This window comes from Oncorhynchus gorbuscha, linkage group LG05 (assembly GCF_021184085.1).
Source record: "Oncorhynchus gorbuscha isolate QuinsamMale2020 ecotype Even-year linkage group LG05, OgorEven_v1.0, whole genome shotgun sequence".
Classification (NCBI taxonomy): domain Eukaryota; kingdom Metazoa; phylum Chordata; class Actinopteri; order Salmoniformes; family Salmonidae; genus Oncorhynchus; species Oncorhynchus gorbuscha.
In genome coordinates, this window is record NC_060177.1 from 27,207,139 (window position 1) to 27,230,195 (window position 23,057).

General features: G+C 47.8%; 1 protein-coding gene across 3 annotated transcripts in view; it reads left to right on the plus strand.

Moving 5' to 3' along the window:
• Positions 1–23,057, plus strand: part of LOC124035769 (myotubularin-related protein 13-like) — a 156,162-nt gene that overhangs the window by 122,134 nt on the left and 10,971 nt on the right. The window contains exons 20-32 of one of the 3 annotated variants that reach the window (XM_046349440.1): positions 2,504–2,676; positions 3,977–4,050; positions 11,691–11,886; positions 12,084–12,211; positions 13,347–13,522; positions 13,749–13,882; positions 13,974–14,175; positions 14,350–14,546; positions 17,676–17,816; positions 18,750–18,833; positions 20,329–20,403; positions 21,305–21,483; positions 22,403–22,579. In XM_046349440.1, the coding sequence (XP_046205396.1) occupies positions 2,504–2,676; positions 3,977–4,050; positions 11,691–11,886; positions 12,084–12,211; positions 13,347–13,522; positions 13,749–13,882; positions 13,974–14,175; positions 14,350–14,546; positions 17,676–17,816; positions 18,750–18,833; positions 20,329–20,403; positions 21,305–21,483; positions 22,403–22,579 (1,936 nt within the window). The remainder of the gene's footprint in view (positions 1–2,503; positions 2,677–3,976; positions 4,051–11,690; positions 11,887–12,083; positions 12,212–13,346; positions 13,523–13,748; positions 13,883–13,973; positions 14,176–14,349; positions 14,547–17,675; positions 17,817–18,749; positions 18,834–20,328; positions 20,404–21,304; positions 21,484–22,402; positions 22,580–23,057) is intronic. The other 2 variants (XM_046349441.1, XM_046349442.1) reach the window with 2 other exon arrangements.

Sequence of the window (23,057 nt, forward strand, 5' to 3'; positions counted from 1 at the left end):
GTACATGATCTCCTCTCCTCTAAAACGGATCAGTGTACAGCACCTCCTCAGCCATATCCCTCCCACTCCCACGTCCATCCTGTTGGCTGTCCGATCACCTGCTGGAGTTTCAGCCTCAGGTCTGCCAGAGGAGGCGACCTCCACTCAGCCTGTCTGTGGTGGTGGGGGGCGACCTCCACTCAGCCTGTCTGTGGTGGTGGGGGGCGAGCTCCACTCAGCCTGTCTGTGGTGGTGAGGGGCGAGCTCCACTCAGCCTGTCTGTGGTGGTGGAGGCCGAGCTCCACTCAGCCTGTCTGTGGTGGTGGGGGGCGACCTCCACTCAGCCTGTCTGTGGTGGTGGGGGGCGACCTCCACTCAGCCTGTCTGTGGTGGTGGGGGGCGACCTCCACTCAGCCTGTCTGTGGTGGTGGGGGGCGAGCTCCACTCAGCCTGTCTGTGGTGGTGGGGGAGAGCTCCACTCAGCCGGTCTGTGGTGGTGGGGGGAGAGCTCCACTCAGCCGGTCTGTGGTGGTGGGGGAGAGCTCCACTCAGCCGGTCTGTGGTGGTGGGGGGCGAGCTCCACTCAGCCGGTCTGTGGTGGTGGGGGGCGAGCTCCACTCAGCCTGTCTGTGGTGGTGGGGGGCGACCTCCACGCGAGCTCCACTCAGCCGGTCTGTGGTGGTGGGGGGCGACCTCCACTCAGCCTGTCTGTGGTGGTGGGGGGCGACCTCCACTCAGCCTGTCTGTGGTGGTGAGGGGCGACCTCCACTCAGCCTGTCTGTGGTGGTGAGGGGCGACCTCCACTCAGCCTGTCTGTGGTGGTGAGGGGCGACCTCCACTCAGCCTGTCTGTGGTGGTGAGGGGCGACCTCCACTCAGCCTCGACCTCCACTCAGCCTGTCTGTGGTGGTGAGGGGCGACCTCCACTCAAACTGTCTGTGGTGGTGAGGGGCGACCTCCACTCAGCCTGTCTGTGGTGGTGAGGGGCGACCTCCACTCAGCTCCACTCAGCCTGTCTGTGGTGGTGGGGGGCGACCTCCACTCAGCTCCACTCAGCCTGTCTGTGGTGGTGGGGGGCGAGCTCCACTCAGCCGGTCTGTGGTGGTGGGGGGCGACCTCCACGCGAGCTCCACTCAGCCGGTCTGTGGTGGTGGGGGGCGACCTCCACTCAGCCTGTCTGTGGTGGTGAGGGGCGACCTCCACTCAGCCTGTCTGTGGTGGTGAGGGGGCGACCTCCACTCAGCCTGTCTGTGGTGGTGAGGGCGACCTCCACTCAGCCTGTCTGTGGTGGTGGGGGCGACCTCCACTCAGCCTGTCTGTGGTGGTGGGGGCGACCTCCACTCAGCCTGTCTGTGGTGGTGGGGGCGACCTCCACTCAGCCTGTCTGTGGTGGTGGGGGCGACCTCCACTCAGCCTGTCTGTGGTGGTGGGGGCGACCTCCACTCAGCCTGTCTGTGGTGGTGGGGGCGACCTCCACTCAGCCTGTCTGTGGTGGTGGGGGCGACCTCCACTCAGCCTGTCTGTGGTGGTGGGGGCGACCTCCACTCAGCCTGTCTGTGGTGGTGGGGGCGACCTCCACTCAGCCTGTCTGTGGTGGTGGGGGGCGACCTCCACTCAGCCTGTCTGTGGTGGTGGGGGGCGACCTCCACTCAGCCTGTCTGTGGTGGTGGGGGGCGACCTCCACTCAGCCTGTCTGTGGTGGTGGGGGGCGACCTCCACTCAGCCTGTCTGTGGTGGTGGGGGGCGACCTCCACTCAGCCTGTCTGTGGTGGTGGGGGGCGACCTCCACTCAGCCTGTCTGTGGTGGTGGGGGGCGACCTCCACTCAGCCTGTCTGTGGTGGTGGGGGGCGACCTCCACTCAGCCTGTCTGTGGTGGTGGGGGGCGACCTCCACTCAGACAAAAAAAACAAAGATTGGGATTTCCAGTGCTCCGCACGAAGAAGAATGTAATGTGTACCAAGTTTGGAAAATTTGCACGTGTGGCTTTTCTCAGAAATGGAGAAGGGTCTGCCAAGGCCTTATCTCCAGAGTTTCTCACTTTCACTTTCTGTATGCTAGCCCCCTAGCTAGTCCCCTCTGAAGTGTATTACTGGAGCGTTTAAGCCCTTTAAGTTGTTTACATGGAGAATGTTGAAGACTACACCTTGATGAATCCTTTAGTTCTTATTTTGCCACTAGTTTCATGAGTAGGGGGGGAAAGGCGATGGCCACACTGTGTTCATTTGGTTATTTATTTTCTCTCTTTTGGTTCTTGCCCCAGACTTGTTTTGTTTCTCACAGAGATACATCACCGTCCCATGTGAAAAGTGTAGCGTGGCCAAGAGACCGAGTGAGAGGTCCTGGCATCACAGCTGACCTCTCGCCAGACTGCTGGTGTGCCGTGCTCACAGACCTCAGACACGCTATATCGTCATGTGCATTTCTGGGAAAACTTCAAGCGTCCCTCTCTGCAGCCTGTTCTATTCTCATGCCATTAATGAAGACTAAAATCTGATATATCTAAAATGTAAATGTGTGTTTTCAGTATTGCAGGCAGTGTGGCGGAGAGCTTTGACACAGAGAGTGGCTTTGAGGACTCTGAGAACAGCGACGTGGCCATCTCTGTGGTACGGTTCATCGCCCGCTTCATTGACAAGGTGTGCACCGAGAGTGGCGTCAGCCAGGACCACATCAAGAGTTTGCATAGCATGATCCCAGGTACCGTACGACTCCCAGTCAACCTCAATACTACCAAATACAACGTCAATTAAACCCCAATACACCTCTATCCAGGAGCTCTGTAGCTAGCAAGCACCGTGACCTCTGACTTCAGTAGCAAACTCCCACTGTCCTAATTCTGTGAGCTTTATCAGTTAACCCTTTTTGCCAAGGTATCCCTGGAAGCTGATTGAAGTGTGTACTCTGAGTGCAGGTCTGTAGCGCTGTGGAGTCCTACAGCCTCTGAGCAGATTAACTCTTTGACAAACAGTGAGCTCCAAAAGTATTGGGACAGTAACACATTTTTTGTGGTTTTGGCTCTGTACTCCAGCACTTTGGATTATTTGATTTTATTGTAAATAAAAATAGAATATTTCTAAACACTTCAACTTTCTCAGTCATCATTATTCACGATTCGTTCAGGATTATCCGGAATCACAGTAACAACCACATTAATGTAGACATGTTTAGAAACATGCCTCCCGAGTAGCACAGTGGTGGTCTAAGGCACAGTGGTGGTCTAAGGCACAGTGGTGGTCTAAGGCACAGTGGTGGTCTAAGGCACAGTGGTGGTCTCGCAGTACTAGCTGTGCCACTAGAGATCCTGGTTCGAGTCCAAGCTCTATCGCAGGAGGCTCACGGGGCGGAGCACAATTGGCCCAGCATCGTCTGGGTTAGAGGAGGGTTTGGCCGGCAGGGATGTTCCTGTCCCATTGAGCTCTAGCGACTCCTGTGGCGGGCCGGGCGCAGTGCACACTAACACGGTCACCAAGTGTACAGTGTTTCCTCCGGCACATTGGTGCGACTGTTTTCCGGGTTTAGCGGGCGTTGTCAAGAAGCAGTGCGGCTTGGTTGGGTTGTGTTTCGGAGGACGCGCGGCTCTTGACCATCGCCTCTCCCGAGTCCGTACGGGAGTTGCAGTGATGGGACAGGACTGGAACTACTAATTGGATACCATGAAATTGGGTAGAAAAAAGGGGGTCAAATAATAACTTTAAAAATTAGGTGTTTAGAAACATCATGTTCTTATATACAAAAAAGGACACAATACATTATTTACCAAAGGCCATATGGATGAAAACACCCTCAAATTAAAGCTGACAGTTTAACCTCATAGTCATTGTATCATCCCAGTACTTGTGTATCTCACTGTAGGTGGTGGTCTTCAAATCTGTAAATATAGGCTTCCTGGGGTTGTAATTAGGGGTGTAGAAGCATGTGTTTATGTTTACCTGGGTTGGGTGATGTGTTTTTGTGTGTGCATGACATTGTGCTAACTGGTTATGACCTCTGACCCCAGGCATCGTGGCCATGCAGATGGAAACTCTGGAGGCAGTCCACAGGGAGAGCAGGAGGCTGCCGCCCATCCAGAAGGTAGGTACTGACCTGCACTGGGCCACCCATCCAGAAGGTAGGTGCTGCCCTGCACTGGGCCACCCATCCAGAGGGTAGGTGCTGCCCTGCACTGGGCCACCCATCCAGAGGGTAGGTGCTGCCCTGCACTGGGCCACCCATCCAGAGGGTAGGTGCTGCCCTGCACTGGGCCACCTATCCAGAGGGTAGGTGCTGCCCTGCACTGGGCCACCCATCAAGAAGGTAGGTGCTGCCCTGCACTGGGCCACCCATCCAGAGGGTAGGTGCTGCCCTGCACTGGGCCACCCATCCAGAGGGTAGGTGCTGCCCTGCACTGGGCCACCCATCCAGAGGGTAGGTGCTGCCCTGCACTGGGCCACCCATCCAGAAGGTAGGTGCTGCCCTGCACTGGGCCACCCATCCAGAAGGTAGGTACTGACCTGCACTGGGCCACCCATCCAGAAGGTAGGTGCTGCCCTGCACTGGGCCACCCATCCAGAAGGTAGGTGCTGCCCTGCACTGGGCCACCCATCCAGAAGGTAGGTGCTGCCCTGCACTGGGCCACCCATCCAGAGGGTAGGTGCTGCCCTGCACTGAGCCACCCATCTAGAAGGTAGGTGCTGTCCTGCACTGGGCCACCCATCCAGAAGGTAGGTGCTGCCCTGCACTGAGCCACCCATCTAGAAGGTAGGTGCTGTCCTGCACTGGGCCACCCATCCAGAAGGTAGGTGCTGCCCTGCGCTGAGCCACTGAGTTCTCTAATATGTCTGTCTGAATATAAATGGAGTTTATCAACCATGAATATCAGTACCATTTGCATTTTTTGATTTTATTGTAAATAAAAATAGAATATTTCTAAACACTTCAACTTTCTCAGTCATCATTATTCACGATTCGTTCAGGATTATCCGGAATCACGGTAACAACCACATTAATGTAGACATTTTTAGAAACATGCCTCCCCAGTAGTGCAGTGGTCTAAGGCACAGTGGTGATCTAAGGCACAGTGGTGGTCTAAGCCACTGCATCGCAGTACTAGCTGTGCCACTAGAGATCCTGGTTCGAGTCCAAGCTCTATCGCAGGAGGCTCACGGGGCGGAGCACAATTGGCCCAGCATCGTCTGGGTTAGAGGAGGGTTTGGCCGGCAGGGATGTTCCTGTCCCATTGAGCTTTAGCGACTCCTGTGGCGGGCCGGGCGCAGTGCACACTAACACGGTCACCAAGTGTACAGTGTTTCCTCCGACACATTGGTGCGACTGGTTTCCCGGGGGTTGTGTTTCGGAGGACGCACGGCTCTTGACCTTCGCCTCACCCGAGTCCGTACGGGAGTTGCAGTGATGGGACAGGACTGGAACTACCAATTGGATACCATGAAATTGGGGAGAAAAAAGGGGTAAAATAATTATAAATATTAAAAAAGAGGTGTTTAGAATTTGAAACTATGTAATCTGTCATCAAAATCATTGTCATTTCACCGGATGTTGTCGAGGTGGGACGCTAGCCCAAAGAGGTTAATTATTGGAGTAATTGTTTTGTGCCTTTTGAAGTAAACCTGTGTCCTTTGATAATGAAGTGGTGTTAGAACCCCTATTTTACTGGCAGTGGTGTTAGAACCCCTATTCTCCTGGAAGTGGGGTTAGAACCCCTATTCTCCTGGAAGTGGGGTTAGAACCCCTATTCTCCTGGAAGTGGGGTTAGAACCCCTATTCTCCTGGAAGTGGGGTTAGAACCCCTATTCTCCTGGAAGTGGTGTTAGAACCCCTATTCTCCTGGAAGTGGTGTTAGAACCCCTATTTTACTGGCAGTGGTTTTAGATCCCCTATTCTCCTGGAAGTGGTGTTAGAACCCCTATTTTACTGGCAGTGGTGTTAGAACCCCTATTCTCCTGGAAGTGGTGTTAGAACCCCTATTTTACTGGCAGTGGTGTTAGAACCCCTATTTTACTGGCAGTGGTGTTCGAACCCCTATTCTCCTGGAAGTGGTGTTAGAACCCCTATTCTCCTGGAAGTGGTGTTAGAACCCCTATTCTCCTGGAAGTGGTGTTAGAACCCCTATTCTCCTGGAAGTGGTGTTAGAACCCCTATTCTCCTGGAAGTGGTGTTAGAACCCCTATTCTCCTGGAAGTGGTGTTAGAACCCCTATTCTCCTGGAAGTGGTGTTAGAACCCCTATTCTCCTGGAAGTGGTGTTAGAACCACTTTTCCCCTGGAAGGGGTGTTAGATCCCCTATTCTCCTGGAAGGGGTGTTAGAACCCCTATTCTCCTGGAAGTGGTGTTAGAACCCCTATTCTCCTGGAAGTGGTGTTAGAACCACTTTTCCCCTGGAAGGGGTGTTAGATCCCCTATTCTCCTGGAAGGGGTGTTAGAACCCCTATTCTCCTGGAAGGGGTGTTCGAACCCCTATTCTCCTGGAAGTGGTGTTAGAACCCCTATTCTCCTGGAAGTGGTGTTAGAACCCCTATTCTCCTGGAAGTGGTGTTAGAACCCCTATTCTCCTGGAAGGGGTGTTAGAACCCCTATTCTCCTGGAAGTGGTGTTAGAACCCCTATTCTCCTGGAAGTGGTGTTAGATCCACTTTTCCCCTGGAAGGGGTGTTAGATCCCCTATTCTCCTGGAAGGGGTGTTAGAACCCCTATTCTCCTGGAAGTGGTGTGCTGTAGCTGCAGTGCCTATCATCCAGTAATGTTGCAGTCGTCAGATTGTCATCACTCATCAACCATCAGACTGGGGTTATTACAGTGAAGCCAGGCTACAGTAGTCATGGATGCTGTTGTGCTCCTTACCACACTGCCAGCTCTTGATAGGTCTCTGCGGGCCCAGTCAGGTCCAGTGTAATTGATTTGTAAGTGTGTCTGGCAGGGCCTTGTCTGACATTTATGGCTGAGGCCATATTGTACACATCTCTGTTGCCAGCAGCACATTCAATCCTATGAACTCTGTAAACAAGTGCAGGAATGACCCTGGTGGGCCATCAGCACAGAGATTTATGACTCGTAGAGTTGGAGCTCTCCTTGCCTCTATGTGGAACCTGCTACTGCTTTGGCCCAAGGTTCAGGGGGAGGAGGAGGTAGCGCTGTTGGTTCTGTCGGGATTAAACAATCAGCTAAGGGAGCTGGGCATACTGGTGTACCTTGGGCACTCCAAGCTACAAGCCGTGAAAATGGTCACTGTGATAAGTAGCTATCGCTGGCTCAAATGTCTAGTGTGTGTAGGGGTGAATACTTTGTTAGAGTTCCAGCTGGCAGCCTCATTGGGGTGCTCGGGGACCGTTGGGGCCTTTAACACACTGGCCCCTGGCCCTGGGCCATCCAACACCAGCAGGATCATGTTCCTCTTATCTATTGGCCAGAACTCAACCGCAAAGCCTCTGGACCTACCTGACCTTAGCATGGATGTCCCTTCAGGTAGAGCAGAGCTTTCCTCTGCTAGAGAGTAAACAGAAAATACCGCACCCCACACACACAAAGGCTGTGATCATCTGATGGACCAGTGACACCATTCTGTTCCCCATGGAAGATATGAACACTGCACAGAACCATACCCTTCTAACTAGAGGGCATTTACTGTCTAGGCCCCCTCACACAGGAGTGCTCAACTTGGCTACAGTTTGATGAGCTAGAGAGACAAAGCAGTGTTAGACCAGCTGCTTTCAGACCTGGCTCTGCTGGGGAGCTGATGAGAAACCGACTTCCAACACATTGGAATGAAGTTTGGATTTGCAGGTTGCTTCAAAGCACCTCAAAGCAGACGTTCAGCGGTTGTCAGTGCTCATTGACGAGGGGTTTGCTTTGGATCCTCCAGCATTTCTTGAAGCATGTAAATCAACATATAGTGGTAGTGTGTGGTAAAAGTTGAGTTAATAATTCAGAAGGACACTGGAAAGATGTTGCGTAGACTACACTCAATGCATATATCAAAATGAACTAAATGAATTATTGTAGTAGTAAATATTTTTCCATATATAGACACACCCTATGTGTTTGAATAAATCAACTACAGTGCCTTTGGAAAGTAATTCAGACCCCTTGACCTTTTCCCCCATTTTGTTATGTTACAGCCTTATTCTAAAATATATTTTTTTCCCTCATCAATCCTTAGTGCCAGCAGCATACCACCCTGCATACCACTGCTGGCTTACTTCTGAAGCTAAGCGGGGTTGGTCCTGGTCAGTCCCTGGATGGGAGACCAGATGCTGCTGTTAGAGGGCCAGTAGGATGCAATCTTTCCTCTGGTCTAAAAAATTATCCCAAATCCCCAGGTCAGTGATTGGGGACATTGCTCTATGTAGGGTGCCATCTTTTGGATGGGTCGTTAAATGGGTATCCTGACTTTCTGTGGTCACTAATTACACCTAATCATCCCCAGCTTACAGGTCGTTGCTGTAAATGAGAATGTGGTCTCAGTCAACTTACCTGGTAAAATAAGGGTTAAATAAAAAATACCAAAATCAACACACACCACCCCATAATGACAAAGCAGAAACAGGTTTTTAGAAATGTTTGCTAATTTATAAAAAATAAAACAGGAAATCACATTTATGTAAGTATTCAGAACCTTTACTTTGTACTTTGTTGAAGCACCTTTGGCAGTGTTTACACCCTCAAGTCTTCTTGGGTATGATGCTACAATCTTGGCACACCTGTATTTGGGGAGTTTGTCCCATTCTTCTCTGCAGATCCTCTCAAGCTCTGTCAAGTTGGATGGGAAGCTATTTTCAAGTCTCCAGAGATGTTCGATCGGGTTCAAGTCTGGGCCACTCAAGGACATTCAGAGACTTGTCACGAAGCCACCCCTGTGTTGTCTTGGCTGTGTGCCACAGTCGGAGGTCCTGATCGATCTGGAGCAGGTTTTCATCAAGGATCTCTCTCTGTTCATCTTGTATTAATCATGTCTAGTCTTCCAGTGAAAGCTGCTGAAAAACATCCTCACTGCATGATGCTGCCACCATCATGCTTCACCGTAGGGATGGTGCCAGGTTTCCTCCAGACGTGACGCTTGGCATTCAGGCCAAAGAGTTCAATCTTAGTTTCAGCTGACCAGAGAAACGTGTTTTTCATGGTCGGAGAGTCTTCCAGTGCCTTTTGGCAAACTCCAAGTGGACTGTCATGTGCCTTTTTGCTCATGAGTGGCTTCTGTCTGGCCACTCTACTATACAGGCCTGATTGGTGGAGTTGCTGCAGAGATGGTTGTCCTTTTGAAAGATTCTAGCATCTCCACAGAGAAACTTTAGAGCTCTATCAGTGACCATCTGGTTCTTGGTCTCCTCCCTGACCAAGGACCTTCTCCCCCGATTGCTCAGTTTGGCCGGGCGGCCAGCTCTAGGAGTCTTGGTGGTTCCAAACTTCTTCCATTTAATAAGTGAGGCCACTGTGTTCTTGGAGACCTTCAATGCTGCAGAAATGTTTTGGTACCCTTCCCCAGATCTGTGCCTCGACACAATCCTGTCTCGGAGCTCTAGGACAATTCCTTCGACCTCATGGCTTGGTTTTTGCTCTGTCAACTGTGGGACCTTATATAGACAAGTGTGTGCCTTTCCAAATCATGTCCAATCAATTTAATTTCCCACAGGTTATAGAAACATCTCAAGGATGATCAATGGAAAAAAGGATGCTCCTGAGCTGAATTTCGAGTCTCAATGCAAGGGTCTGAATACTTATGTAACAAGGTTTTTCTATTTATTTTTAATACATGTGCAGGAAATTCTAAAAACCTGTTTCACTTTGTCATTATTGTGTGTAGATTGCAGAGGAAAATGTTTTATTTAATACCTTTTAGAATAAGGCTGTTATGTGGAAAAAGTCCTGGAATCTGAATACTTTCTGAAGGCATTGTATATGTACTGAGTTTGTCTGGTGTTTTATTAAACTATTTGATGAAATAAGACACACGAATGACTCAAGAAGGGAGCCCGATAGCTACGCTGTATTAAAATGAAATGACGATGAGTGCCTGGGTGACTGGTGCACGTTGTCTCTTTCTCCTCCCTGCTGCAGCAAACAGGCACCACAGCAAGTGTTTATTGCCGCTGTCTGTGCTGAAGCTGCAACATAATTACAGCCCTTTTGTTTCTTTCTTGTTTCTGACTGAAAGGTTCTGTTACCGAAATACCTCATTTGTTAAGGAAAAACATTCCCTCAACCCTTGCTCTCTTTATGTGAAAAATGTATGCATCGCATGCACGCAACCAATAAGGCCTGACCTATAACCTATCATAATCACAATAATATTTGGTTATAACAAACTCTGAGCATGTATTACATGTGACAGCAAAATGGATGCGGAGGATGTGAAAAAATAACTTTGAAGCGGGTGAATGTTTACTGGCTGCTCAGGAGGGAAAGGGGAAGTCAGATCTGTGGACGACATTTGACTTAGTGTTGCGTCAGTATTATGTGTGCCAAACAGTTGCTGCTAGATTACAATATAATTTTTTCTAACCATTTGGAACAGTGTAAACAAAACTAAATAAGTGGACCAGAGAGTCTGTATCAAGCCTTTATTACAGCAGACTAAAAATAGTTGCATGTATTCATGAATTGTGGTGTGTTGTTTGGGCTAATAATTGAAAGCTTCCTTTGTTATCTAATTTTAAAATGAAAATGCTTGATTGCATTTCAAAACATGAATGTTATCGTATGCTGTGATGGCATGAACGAATGATTGATTAATACAATAGCCTATACTGTATATTGAAATATAGGCCTAAGTAAGTTATGGTATTAAGACTAAACAGTGCGCACTCTTTTGCATACAGCTCGATGGTGGTTAAACAAGGCTACTATACCTAGACCACTAATGATAACGACATTACTTATTATTATAATGATGATTATAATAATAACAGTAAGGAGATCAAGGAAAAGGAGGCTACAGGAGTGAGAGCTGGGTACATATAATGTGTGACAAACAGGTGCTGTTAGATTACAATATCATTTTTCTGCCTGTTTGGAACAGTGTAAACAACACTAAATACATTATAAGTAATACCAGTCTGTACTAACCCCCCCCCAAAAAAAAAAAAAATGTAAAGCTTAAATTACAGCATAGCAATGATTAAAAACAGCCAAATCTGTGAAATTGCTTTATCTTGACATTTTGCTGTTGCATGAGTGTTGGTCCTCATGGAGTCATTAGGTTATTAACTAATCACTCAAACAGGCAACAGAAGCAAGACCTGTCTTATTTCTGTAGATATATATGGATGATTTATAAAGAGGAACATTTCAATTCTACTCTGCATTGAAGATTATTTCAGGACCGCGGACAGCGACTGTATCCAATTCGGGAGAATGCGAATTTGTTATAAAATAATATTCAATTCATTTATTATTGTTGCACTAATATGATCATATACAATTTCAGTATCAAATATCTTAGAGTGATAGACGGTGCCATCCCGTATCTTCCGCAATGAATTAGTCCACTGAGACAGGTGCAAATCAGACAGGTTTCTTGTCTACCATGAAGAAAAGAAAATAGTGACTGCTCAACTAAAGAAATCTCATTCAACAAACAGCCTACCGACCAGACAATCAACCAGTCAACTAAATGGGGTCAGCCCTCGTTGACATGCTTAAGTACATGGTGTGCGTGCAGGTGTCAGTACATACAGTATGTTCTGATGGAGTGTGTTTGACATGTACATCCTCTACGCCACCCAGCCTAAGATCCTGCGCCCAGTGCTGCTCCCTGGTGAAGAGTTTGTGTCAGAGGGTCTTAGAGTGGTCCTGGACCCAGATGGCAGAGAGGAGGCTACGGGGGGGGTGCTCGGGGGACCGCACATCCTGCCAGCAGAGGGAGCCCTCTTCCTCACCTCGTACCGCATCATCTTCAAGGGCTCCCCACACGACCCACTAGGTAAATCATCCAGCTAGCATCTAATTCAATTTTTCCTTCTTGAGGTACCGCATAAGAAGTTGATAGTGCACTTTGGGATTCCCAATGTATATAGGGTATCATTTGAGATGAAGCCTGTTTTGGACTATGTTGTGTGGATGAGGTACATTAGCATAGAAGTGTATGTTGAGGTGGTGTGTGTGTGTATGTGTGTGTAGTGGGGGAGCAGGCTGTGATCAGGAGCTTCCCAGTGTCCACCTTGACCAAGGAGAAGAAGATCAGCGTCCAGAACCAACTGCAGCAGAACATGCAGGAGGGACTGCAGCTCCGCTCGGCATCCTTCCAGGTAACACACACACCTACTCCTGATGATGATGATGATGATGATGATGATGATGATGATGATGATGAAGGTACATTATTCAATAGGAGATTATGATGCTATGGGCTTTTCCATTACTGATTGCCCACGGCGGGAGCTGTAGTAATTAACTGAAATGTGTCGCCGACATGTTTACTGTTCCCATGTCTCTCATTAAGTACACAAAGTCCTATTTCTTAGATTCTAATGTAGTTTTTCCAAGTATGTGAGTGTTCCCTCCTTTTGCCCCAAGCCATGTGTAAGATTGCAGAACATGTACAACAGATTCACAGAGAAGCCAGAATTACTGATCAGTTGTGACATTTGGAGAGATTAAAGGAATGCATATGCTACAGACTCTGCCCTATATCCAGCCTGATATCACTACATTTCTTGGAAGTTATATGAGTAACCTATGGTGAGTTTGATTTGAAGAAGAAAAAAAGGCAACCGTGCACATGTTTTTGGTCTTTCACAATTCATGTAGTGCTGTAAAATTGCTATGGTTCATTCTTATCTTTTTAGTAACACGGACAATAAAACAGGCCTTTATGTGGCGAGGGGGTCACTTGGCCTAGCTGGGCCTGTGCGTGTGTGAGTGTGTGTGTTAGCGAGCAAGAGTGTGTGAGTGTGTTGCTAAGCCTGGCCAGAGGGCTGTGTCTAAGTCTGGGGTGCATTATCAGGCCTTTATTGAGAGCTGCAGGCTGCAGGGGATCCACAGGAGAGCTGGTGGGGGTGGGGGGGCTAGGTCTCCTCTCCTCAGGCAGGAACTGGTGGGATGTTGGGGGAGGGATGGATGGGGAGAGGAGGGATGGATGGGTCAGGGCGGTCAATGAGAAGCGGACCTCACTCTGGAAAGACAGTCTGTGTGAAATATGTGAACATTCCGTACATTCTGTTTCCGATTTGCAATTAGTAGTATTTGCTTCCCTGCGAGGAAAAAAACAACATGTGAATAGAAATATGCAGAGTTTTTAGGGCTTCACAGATGTGCATATCTGCCGAGACATTTTGATTTATGAATGCATTATTATTTTCCAGCCATTCCATGGAAAGCCATATGTTTAATCTGGAAGCAATGAGCTCACAGGTTCCCTGATGCGTCCTGTGTCCCCTCCAGTTGATCAAGGTGGCGTTTGACGAGGAGGTGAGCTCAGAGATGGTGGAGGTCTTCAGGAAACACGTCCAGAGGATCCGCTACCCTCAGTCCATCTTCAGCACATTTGCCTTCGCTGCAGGCCAGACCGCTCCCCAACTCATCCTTCCCAAACAGAAGGAGAGGAACACAGGTTTCAGGTCAGTCCCACCTCTGTCTGAGTGGCGCACAGTGACGCACTCCAGTCAACTCGTCAATGTTCTGTTAAAGTTGTTTTGGATGGCAAATCCCATTATGTGTTTGAAAGGTTCCTGTAATACCTCCCACAACAGACACTGCCTGAAAGTGTTTAGAAATCGTCCTTATCTGACGCTGGAGTCAAATGTTGTTCCGGTCTCCGTCTCCTCTTTATCCTCCTCCTCACAGGACGCTGTCCAAGACCATTGTGAAAGGAGCCAAGAGAGCTGGGATGATCACCATGGGCCGTCAGAGTCAGACCACGCTGAAGAAGAACGACCGAGGGAGTCGAATGACCTGGCACGAGGATGATGACATCTCAGGTAGGAGCAGACTGATGTTAAACTCCTACAAGGAAGAAGTGGAGTGGAGTTTTGACGAGCTAGAGTTTCCTGACCTGCTTGTGTGTTCCAGTGTCAGATGAGGGTGAGCCACCCCCCATCAGCACGTTGAGAGCGTCAGAGAAGTCCACCATGGAGCAGCTGGTGGAGCGGGCGTGTTTCCGTGACTACCAGCGGCTGGGCCTGGGCACCATCACAGCCAGCTCCTCCCGCTCTAAGACAGGAGAGCAGTTCAGAGTCACTGCAGTCAACAGACTCTACTCCCTCTGTCGCAGGTACACACAACGCACTTTGTCGTATCAGATAAGAAGTTTGCGCCATGAGCAATGTGTATTGCTCATTGGTGTATTCAATGTTCATGTATTGGTTGTATCAGATTAAACTGCCATCATAGGTGTCCCAGTAGTGGTCTCCATGCTGAATGGGCTGATGGTGTGTGTAACCCACAGTTACCCAGGGCTCCTGGTGGTTCCCCAGTCGGTGCAGGACAGCAGCCTGCAGAAGGTGGCCCGTTGTTACAGACACAACCGCCTGCCAGTGGTGTGTTGGAAACACCCCCGCACCAAAGCTGTGCTGCTGCGATCCGGAGGCTTCCACGGCAAGAGTGTGGTGGGACTCTTTAAGTCCCAGAACCAATCTTCAACAGGTACATGACACACATTACCAGTCAAAAGCTTGGACACACATACTCATTTCAGGGTTTTACTTTATTTTTACTATTTTCTACATTGTAGAATAATAGTGAAGACATCAAAAAGTGTTAAACAAATCTAAATATATTTGAGATTCTTCAAAGTAGCCACCCTTTCCCTTTGACAGCTTTGCACACTCTTGGCATTCTCTCAACCAGCTTCATGAGGTAGTCACCTGGAATGCATTTCAATTAACAGGTGATCCTTGTTAAACATGAACTTGTGGAATTTCTTTCCTTCTTATTGTGTTTGAGCCAATCAGTTGTATTGTGACAAGGTAGGGGTGGTATACAGATTATAGTCCTATTTGGTAAAAGACCAAGCCCATATTATGGCAAGAACAGCTCAAATAAGCAAAGAGAAACGACAGTCCATCATTACTTTAAGACGTGGAGGTCAGTCAATGCGGAACATTTCAATAACTTTCAAGTGCAGTCACAAAAACCAAGTGCTATGATGAAACTGGCTCTCTTGAGGACAGACACAGAAAAAGGAAGACCCAGAGTTACCTCTGCTGCAGAGGATAAGATCATTAGAGTTAACTGCACCTCAGATTGCAGCCCAAATAAATGCTTTACAGAGTTCAAGTAACAGACACATCTCAACATCAACTGTTCAGAGGAGACTGTGAATCAGGTCAAATTACTGCAAAGAAACCACAACTAAAGGACACCAATAAGAGGAAGAGACTTGCTTGAGCCAAAAAACACGAGCAATGGACATTAGACCGGTGGAAATCTGTCTTTTGGTCTGATGAATCTGTTTGAGATTTTTGGTTCAATCGCAGCGTCTTTGTGAGACAGAGTCGGTGACCGGATCATATCCACATGTGTGGTTCCCACCGTGAAGCAGGTGTGATGGTGTGGAGGTGCTTTGCTGGTAACACCGTGTGTGATTTATTTAGAATTCATGGCACATTTAACCAGCATGGCTACCACAGCATTCTGCAGCGATACGCCATCCAATCTGCTTTGCGCTTAGTGGGACTTCCATTTGTTTTTCAACAGGACAATCACCCAACACACCTCCAGGCTTTGTAAGGGCTATTTGACCAAGATGGAGAGTGATGGAGTGCTGCAACATGGCCTCCTCAATCACCCGACCTCAACCCAGTTGAGATGGTTTGGGATGAGTTGGGCCACAGAGTGAAGGGAAAGCAGCCAACAAGTGCTCAGCATATGTGGGTTCTCCTTCAAGACTGTTGGAAAAGCATTCCTCATCAAGCTGGTTGAGAGAATGCCAAGAGTGTGCAAAGCTGTAATCAAGGCAAAGGGTTGCTACTTTAGAGAATCTCAAATAAAAACTATATTTTGAAATGTTTAATGTTCCAACCGGACAATTCTTTTGTCTGTACAAATGAAGTGGAACGTAGCTCACCTTTCATGTGAGTGCGCCAGACCGAGGCTGTGGCACTCTGCCAGACCACTCACTCAAAGAGCCCTTATGAGCCCCTCCTTTAGAGTAGAATCCTCAAAACAGGTTCTAAATACTGTTGACATCTAGTGGAAGCTTTGGGAAGTGAAACATAACTATTATCACCCTGTATCTTCAATGGGGGCTGAGTTGAAAAACTACAAACCTCAGATTTTCCACTTCCGGGTTGGATTTTTTCTCAGATTTTCGCCTGCCATATGAGTTCTGTTATACTCACAGACATCATTCAAATAGTTTTAGAAACTTCAGACTGTTTTCTATCCAATACTAATAATATTATGCATATATTAGCATCTGGGACAGAGTAGGAGGCAGTTCAATCTGGCCATGCTATTCATCCAAAAGTGAAAATGCTGCCCCCTATCCCAAAAAGGTTAACTAAGGCATATTGAGCTGGGCTAAAGGGTCTACAGTGAAATAAGGCAATAATTACTAACCAAAACAGCAATGGACAAGGCATATTGACATTAGGGAGAGGCATGCGTAGCCGAGTGATCATAGGGGTCCATGAGTTGCTCGGCGGGCCGGAGACACGGCAATTCAGACAGCTAGCGGGCCGGGGCTAGCAGGCTAGCAGAAGGGCCTTAGAGGGACGTTGCGACGGAAGAAGTCTGTTGTAGCCCCTTTGTGCTGTTACTTTGGCAAACCAGTCGTCATGGATCAGCAGGTCTCCGCGTGGTAAAAGGGTCCAGGCCAAATGGCAAAATGTGTATAGTGGCCAAAGAATTTGTCCGATGTGCCTCTTCATCTAAAAGTCCGATATGCTCTAGACAGCGAGCGGGCCGTGGATAGCAGATGGGCATTCAGGGGACATCGCAATGGAGGAGCCAGTTGAAAAAAAACCATTGGGCGAATTATGTCGGTAGTCCAGTCGTGATGGGTCAGCAGGGCTCCATGTCGACAGTAAAATGGGTCCAGGCCATTTGGCAAAATGGGTATCCTAGCCCAAGGAGTGGCTGATGGACCTCGTTGGCTAGCCGGTAGATGGGCCTAGCATAGGCTAGCTCCAGGCTAATTGGTTCTTGCTTTGGGACAGAGACGTTAGCCAGGAGAAGCCAATCAGATAGCAGCTAGCTAGCTGCGATGATCCAGGTGGAAAGGTTCAGAGCTTGTAGTAGGAATCTAGAGATATGGAGAAAAATACGTCCGATTTGCTCTGGTTTGAGTCACGCTGTGCAGTCTGGCGAGAGTTGTCCGGGCTAAAGGTAGCTGATGACCGCTAGCAGTGGCTAGCTGACTACTAGCTAATTAGCTGGCTAGCTTCTGTTGGGGGTAAAGAAAATAGCAGATCTATACCACATTGGGTGAGGCGGATTGCAGGAGAGTATGTTGAAGTTGACGTTAAGAAAAATATACAAAATATATGCGTAGACGGGACACGACAAGACAAAAGACGTCTGACTACGCCATCTTGGATTAGAATTAGAACTATTATTCTACAGTGTGGAAAAACTCTTGAATGAGTAGGTGTGTCCAAACTTTTGACTGGTACTGTACATTACTTACACACACCTGTAGAAACCTTTTGATACCATTCTCGTTTGGCGTACACCGTTCGGAATTTAAAGGACTTGCATTACACAGTCATGTTATACAATTTTGACCATTGATGATGAATATGTCTAATGACTGGTGTCCTCTCCCTCTAGCCCCTGCCAACTCTTCAGAGTTGTCCAGTAGTCTGGAGCAGGAGAAGTATCTACAGGCCATCCTCAACTCCATCCCCGTCTACTTCAAACTGAACGGCAGCAACACTCTGTCCAACCGCTCTCTCATCGGCCTCTCACCAGGTATCCCCTGCTCTGTTCTGCTATGGGTTCTGTTCTGCTATGGGCTCCTCTCTGGATTCTGTCCTGCTCTAGACTGGTGGTATTTCTCCCACTCTTTCACTATTGTTTTTGTGTGTTTGTTCTCGTTCCTTCAGTTTTATTCTGCTGATTATCTTAGTGAGGTTTCCTCTGGGCCGCTGCCTGTTATTTATGTTGTATCCGTTGTGTTTGGAAGGAACTGCGGCACAATGTTGTGGTTATGTAAGAGGAACAGGACACCCAGGGGTCACCCTCCATCCATCTCCCCAGACTTCACCCCACCGCCGAGTGGAAGTCCAGAGAGCTGTGTGACCAGCACATACCCTACGCAAAGTCAGCGGGATTCTGTTTCCCATGTAACCACAATAGATCTTTAGTCTCTGGGAACTGGATCAAAACACACCCTGAATCAATGTCAATAGCATCCATCTCCCAGCTTTAAGATGAAGAAGTCTGCAGGGATCAAATAGTCTTAAAGGGGGAAATAGGATTCCCAAGGCTTGATAGCTTCAGACTTTCTGATTATGTTCAGATCCGCTGATTGGAACTTAAGCAACGGGACACGACTGTGGGGTGTGAGCCCAAGGCTTAGGCCTCATTTGAAACACAGCAATCAGTATTTTTCCTAAATGTAGGTAACGCAACTCTGTTCGCTCGCCTCGTTTAACTCTTAAATAATCCCTGCTTGCGTTCAATCTGGCCTAATCGCCCAGGTCTGTGTCCATTTTGGGAGGTATCTGAGACACACTGTTGGGTAGTTATGTTCTCAGATGCTGTGTCTGACAAATATAGATGGTTAGTCATCCAGGCATGGTTTTCATTCCCTGTCCTCTCTGGGTCTGTGTTACTGTGTTTGTCCTGGTTACAGCTGAATGGTGGTGTTATCCCCGTTTCATGCCTGTGTGTCCTCTTCAGGCAGTGAAAGGAGGACGTCTAGAATACCAAAGATGGCCCCCGTCCATTTGGACATGCCCTTCTCCAACAGCTTTGCCAGAGGAGGTGAGTGCTGTGCCCACGTGTCACTTCCTCAAAGTCCAGCATATCACACTGCAACCGCAGTTCTGGAAATAAACTGGCCCCCTTTTTGGTCTATGACTCAGCTTTATTTGCCATTAATACACACATGGTGATGGTCTGTGTGCTACATGTTCATTAGGGTAGCAGATGTGCCCCGCTCGTGCACTATGCTAGTAGGTCACAACTTCATATGAACAGATTGACACATTTCCACTTCAACATGGTAAACATCCTATAGGAGGAGCACATAATGCGCGTGTATTTCACTGGAGTTTTCGGACCGTTTACAGTAATGGTATGGGGTGGAATGACACGTTGGGCAAATGACTGTGCATGGCCCAGTTCAATACACTGAGCAGTTTCCGTTTCAAATATAGCACATGCTGTGGTCTCCGACATCCCATCGTTAGTGTAATATTAAACAAGGTTGATCTGTTTATTGATTCATGCTAATTCACCTGTTGATCTCTTAACTCTTATTGAACATGGCCTAGTTGTATCTTACCAAATAAATGTGACCTAGTAGTCTGGTATGCCCAGTGAAGATGTGTCCTAGATTTTCTGGAAATTATAAGATGTCTGTTATTGGCATGCAGCTGTCTGCATCATGGTTTGAGAGAAGTCTTCTCTGGAAGTTGAAGTGCATAAGTGTATTGTTGGGTTAGTTGCCACAGTTCCTGTAATATTTAAACACAAGATTGCTATACCCAAAGGTGACTTTCAAGGTCATTGCCAGCAGCATTAAGTGGAGTTTGATTTGTCAGCTTAATAATCTTCAAATATTTCCAGTAGCATGGCTTCTGTGGGATATTCATCATCGTTTTTAAGCAACATTGTGGTGGAACCCTGCACGGAGCCTTCACCATGTGCTGCCACTTTTAAGAGCTCATCAGCAGTAAGGAAAGAGGAAATAAAGACAGCTCTTTCAGTTCTCTGGAAGGGAGCTCTTGGTTGGCACGACATTTTGATTGCGTGTGCTATACTGCAGAAGTCCTTGTTTATTTTCAGCGTGTTTAGTTTATAAAGTGTTTAACTCAATGGTCTACAATGTCATGCATGTTACCTCCATCCTGTTCATCTCAAGACTGAATTGCAAATTCATATTTTCCTTTGGTTTTCATATCTTTCCCCCATCCAACCCTGTTGGTCTCTTAAGTCTGGAGCCTAGCTCCCCATTGTAATTTTATTTCACCTTTATTTAACCAGGTAGGCCAGTTGAGAACAAGTTCTCAGTTACAACTGCGACCTGGCCAAGATAAAGCAAAGCAGTGCGACACAAACAATAACACAGAGTTACACATGGAATAAACAAACATAGTCAACCCATGTCCTGGTCCTTTGATGTAACCCCCAAGGTAACTGTGCAGCACTATGTTGCCCCTACGGTTGGGGGATTGAGTGTGTGCTGGTATGTTATGTCCATCTGATGTTGTGATCTTTCTGTGCCCCCCCTCACCCCGCATCCATTGCCTGCCAGTGCTTGGGTACAGAGATAAGCTATTCACTCACTCAAACCAAAAACCTGCCACTAAGGGGAGAATCCAAAATCAAGGTATAGTGGATACGTCTACTCTCTTCAGATCCCCCCCCCCTCTCTTTCTCCAACCCTCTTCATTAACATCATCTTCTTATTTCCTGGTCATTGATTCTATGTAACCCACAGTCATGCCTCTGTACCAGTTAAAAACATATCCTGTGTCCGGTGTGCTCATCTCTCTTTTGAGTAATAAGGAGTATCTCTGTAGAGATTCCTAGTTTCACCCATTGCTTCCTCTTTTGGTGCGCGTGGGCAAGGCTGTGGTTCTTCTCTGCTGGAAAGTAATCTGACTGTGGTCCATTTCAGGTTAAATGTGGGCCACTTGTCACTGAATGTGATGTCTCAGCAGTTGTGGATGTGGTCAGTCAGCAGTCTTGGCCCTAAGGGAGGTACTGTTGGCCCAGCTCAGTCATGACAGGCAGCTCGGGAAGGAGGCCTCTGTGTCTTAACCTCTGCAGTGTATTCAATGTGTGTCTAGCCGTCTCAAGCCGAGATAGGATTTAGAATGTAAGTTACCTGTCTATTGGTTGATGGTTTGATTGGTTGAGAGCTCACTATAAATTGTTGTAATTGATATCCGGCAGTTTAATTGGACGATGTTCTCCATGCCAAAGCTGCTTAAATGCTAAATGTGGTGTCCTTTTCCTGATCTACAGCCTGGCTCAGACAGGGCCCCTAGTGGCAGTAACAACAACATAAGCAAAGCAGAGGAAGTATGGTTTATCACAAAAGGTTCTATCATATACAGATCTTTATTGTAGGTATCTTGGTGGGAGTGGTTTGTCAAAGAGAAATGAGCATCATGAGAGGAGCACATGAGTATTGAACCAGGCTACTTAGCGCCTGTGTGTTCCAGCCCTCTACAGGCCTGCAGTGCCAACTCTAACTGTACTTCTCTCTCTCTGTGTTGTTGCAGGTGTCTGGGCCAGCCTGCGTTCCAGCAGCCGCTTCAGCCAGCACCCTTCTGCAACCGATGTTGGTGCCAGGCTGGCAGGGAAGGATTTGGCGCCCCCTGCAGGCAGCGAGAGCCTGCATGCCCAGCTCCTCAAACAGCAGGCTGCCCTCTACATTTTTGGAGAGAAGTCCCACCTCAGGGTAAGACGAGAGCTGGGTCCAAACTGTTAGGGGATGATGAGTCCATAGAGAGTGTGTGTGTGTGTGTGTGTGTGTGTGTGTGTGTGTGTGTGTGTGTGTGTGTGTGTGTGTGTGTGTGTGTGTGTGTGTGTGTGTGTGTGTGTGTGTGTGTGTGTGTGTGTGTGTGTGTGTGTGTGTGTGTGTTCAACGTAAAGCTTTGTTGTTATTGGGACCTTAAGTTAAAATTCTCAGTAGGGGTCTGGCTAGACTGTGCCACAGACTTATGGAGTATTTGTCTATGGGAGGGCTGGTACATTTTTACAGGATCCTATGGATGGGGAATCAGGTCACTCCAGTCTAGAATGTGTAACCACTGTTTTGTTCCAGCAGACTACATTTCCAAACTGATAAGGAGACTCTTGATTGCAATTAATCAAAATGATGATTTATTATTAATACAGTCCCACATCTCTGATAATATTACATGTGGACTGTTGTTGGAACGTTCTGCTCGTTTCAGTGACTTGTTCGAGTGGAGCAGTGTGTGTGTGTGTGTGTGTGTGTGTGTTGAATGTGAAATTGATATTCTTTTCCTTGGCTAGAAGAGGTTATAAATAAATGTGAGCGTGGTGGAGTCGCCAGCTTTGCGGGTGGCTGTGATTGGCCAGTGGCCACATTGACAGAGACAGTCTTCTCTTAAAGGAAACTTCTACTTCATTTCATAACAGAAGCCCTATTTTTACCTCATACAGTACGTCCCAAGTATTCAATATGTTCCCTATCTTTGTCTTCTGCTTTAAACATTTTTTTATTTTTGTCAGTCAGTTTTACATGTCTTTTAATCGGTCTTTCAGAGTGTTATTTTAATGTCTGCGTCTACCTGTGATAGTTGACTCTCGGGGACTGTTCATTTTCATTGACGTTTCTCCTGTTTTGTCAGGGCTTCAAACTGGACTCTACTCTGAACTGTGAACTGGTGCCTGTGGACTTTGCTGACACGCGCCAGATCAAAGGTGCCTTTAAGAAGCTGCTGAGGGCCTGTGCTCCGAGCGCTACGTCTTCAGACACACAGGAATCCTTCTTCAAAGCCCTGGAGGACTCTGAGTGGATCCTTCAGGTGAGCTCCCATCAAATGCACAAACACACACTCACCAATACACATGCATACACACCCTCCTACAGTTTCCACAACAACTCACTGACCCTCAGTGAGAGATCTGTGACAACGAGCCAGCGGCGTACTCTCCATGTTCTTTCTGTGTGACTCTGACCTCATCCTATATTCTCTCCTCATCCAATAAGCTTATTTTCCAAGGGAAATGATAACGATATAAACAGACATGAGAGAACTACCAAATTGTTATCATAGTGACCCTCACAGCGTATGGCCCTGCTTTAAATGTGTCATAAACTACAGAACAATATTATCTGGGAGAAGCCCTGCTCCGGCTCCACACCGTCTTCACAGGAACAGCTTAACGGCATGAACTGACTGTGTGTGTGTGTGTGTGTGTGTGTGTGTGTGTGTGTGTGTGTGTGTGTGTGTGTGTGTGTGTGTGTGTGTGTGTGTGTGTGTGTGTGTGTGTGTGTGTGTG